Source organism: Trichomycterus rosablanca, chromosome 7 (genome assembly GCF_030014385.1).
Source record: "Trichomycterus rosablanca isolate fTriRos1 chromosome 7, fTriRos1.hap1, whole genome shotgun sequence".
Lineage (NCBI taxonomy): Eukaryota > Metazoa > Chordata > Actinopteri > Siluriformes > Trichomycteridae > Trichomycterus > Trichomycterus rosablanca.
The window spans coordinates 41,281,701-41,284,200 of record NC_085994.1 but is presented as its reverse complement, the minus strand read 5'-3'; the positions used below and the strand labels follow the sequence as shown (position 1 = coordinate 41,284,200).

The following is a 2,500-nucleotide window of genomic DNA, read 5'->3' as shown; positions in this document are numbered from 1 at the left end:
TGCGCTAGCTCTGTACTGAGTTTGTTTGAGATGCTGCAGTAGCGGCCTCTGTCTCCAGGGTTGTGGTCCGCAGCAGTGGAGGAGATACAGCCAGGGAATCGGATATGACTAGATTGTAAGATAACTACGCTGCTCTGGACAGTAAAGTTCCGATGGAGATCCGATGTTCCGTAATCTGTTCCGTGTTCCTTGCAGTCCTACAACAGCTTCATCGAGAAGACGAAGGCCGAGCTGAGCGACGCGGACGCCGGCGCCTCGGCTAAACCTCAGATCAAGTCTCCATCATCGGGTTCTCACAAGTCCAGGACCAAACCCACGTCCCTGCCGAGGTTAGAAGCTGTTTCATACACACACACACACACACACACACACTCCTGATCAGCTGACTGAGTAGAGAGGATCCTGATCCGACATGGAGCTCATATGGCAGATTATTTAGACGCTCTAGGAGCATTTTAAGGGAGATAAGAATTTAGACACGCCCTCTTCTTTCCGGACAGGTCTGAACCTGAGATCACCCCGCGGGAAACGAGCGTGAGCCACGAGTCCGAATCCGAGGTGTCCGAGAGGATCCACACCGAGTCTCCCGCCTCCAGTGGTGAGAACGAGCTTAGAATGTGTATGGATTAACACACTGTGCTCTCACTATTCCTCCACCATTTGTGCATGCGCTTTGACCAGACAGCAGATGTCGCTGTTTTCTCCTTATATTTGATTTAATAATGATTCACTGATCCTTCTCAGATGAAGATCCTCCCACTGTGACTCCCACTCCAGTCTCGGGAAGCCCGGAGCGTTCCAGTCCTCCCCGACCCCACAGAGACGACGTCGGCCAATCGGAGGGCTCCGTCGAGCAGCCGGGCAATCGGAGCGTAGCGTCCAGCCCCAGATCGGAGCTCATCGAAGAGCTGGGAGGTCTGAACTCCGGGATTTCGTCCGATTCGTCCGGGAAATCTCCGCCGGCGCTCGATCTGAAGCTCCGGGACAAGAACGAAAAGGAAGCCGGAGGTTCTGGGAGGAACGAGTCTGTAGAGCGGTCGGAGGACGTCGAATCCGGTTCCTCAGCCCTCGATAAGCTGAGCGGAGAAGAACCCAGCCGAGACGGGCGTGTCTCTGATGGTCCAGAGTTTCCAGCCGGAGAAGAAAATTCAGAGCACGATGGTTATAAAGAGGATTTTGAGTCTCTTGGCTCATCGAATTTGGAGCATCGTCAAACCCTCTCGCCTTCAGCATTACACCCTGAAGAGAGGTCCTACGAGTTCTCGTTTAGCAGCGAGGAAGACATCGAGGAGCACATCAGCATCAAATCTGAGTCCTCCACTGGCACGGAGAGGCAGAGGACCCCTGTGGAACTTGATCTTCTGGACAAACCCGCCAGAGAAACCCTGGATGAAGATGTTTTTAGTCCTCGGGGCTCTCCGCTGGAGGATGAAATGCCCAGCTTCTCCATCGGGGACAGGGTTCTTGTAGGCAAGGTTCAACCAGGAACTCTGAGATTTAAGGGCCAGACCAGCTTTGCCAGCGGATCCTGGGCCGGAGTGGAGCTGGACGAGTCTGAGGGGCATAACGACGGCACCCGCGATGGCGTCGCGTACTTTCACTGCCGAGACGAGCACGGCGTGTTCGCCCCTCCTGACGAGATCTCCCATCTGCCCGAGAAGATTGAAGCCCATCCTGAGAGCACGGTGGATGAAGATTCGTCGATTGATGAACGGTCCGGCAAAACACCTGAGAAGAATGAATCCGGAAGCGAATCCGTGCCTCCTAATAAAGAACCTGACGTAGATGTTCCTTCTGAGAAGATAGAACCATCAGAGCCACCTCAGGTTCAAGACCAGGATGGAAGTATCTGCGAGGTTCTAGAAGTCCTCGATGCTTCAATGCTCGACTCGAACGAAGCGAGTCGACTCGTTATCTCCAAAGACGAGGAGCAAGAAGCGCCTGAGATGCATCCGAGTCCCAAACGTGACGCAGAACCAACGCCGGACGTCTTAGATCTTCTAGACCGAGAGGAGCTTCAGGAATCCTCAGAACGTCCTCCTGAGAAGGTCGGAGAAGATAAAAAGGATAAGGAAGCCTCACCCGAAGACGGATCCCTCAACACCCTGGCCGACACCGTCGTTCAGGGCTACATGACCGACGTCATGAAGCAGTTCGAGGAGATGAGGAAGACCAAGGAGGACAAAATCAGAGCCGCCAATCAAAGGTTCCTCCTGAGCGAGACCGAGGAACAGAGGCGGAGGGACTTGATCTTGGGCAGGTACACGTCCCCTACCAAAACCGAGAGCTTCCACACCTTCTTCGACAAGGAGCAGGAAGAGGTGTCGTCTCCCGAGCTCTGCACCCGATCGGTGAGTGCACACTTCACTACTCAGAATGTGTTCGGGTCGAATCCCAGGCACCTTTGTTTCATTTCTACAAGGTTTCTAAGTGGACGACGAGCCTGAGAAAACCACCTCCTTGTTTCTACACTCACTGTCCATTTTATCAGCTCCACTTA

The 2,500-nt window shown here is 53.8% G+C and overlaps 1 protein-coding gene across 8 annotated transcripts in view; it reads left to right on the top strand.

The window, feature by feature from the left end:
* Positions 1-2,500, top strand: part of cep350 (centrosomal protein 350) — a 40,552-nt gene that overhangs the window by 33,700 nt on the left and 4,352 nt on the right. For all 8 annotated transcript variants that reach the window (XM_062999424.1, XM_062999429.1, XM_062999425.1 and 5 more), the window contains 3 exons: positions 196-329; positions 501-598; positions 745-2,351. In XM_062999424.1, coding sequence (XP_062855494.1) covers positions 196-329; positions 501-598; positions 745-2,351 — 1,839 coding nt within the window. The remainder of the gene's footprint in view (positions 1-195; positions 330-500; positions 599-744; positions 2,352-2,500) is intronic.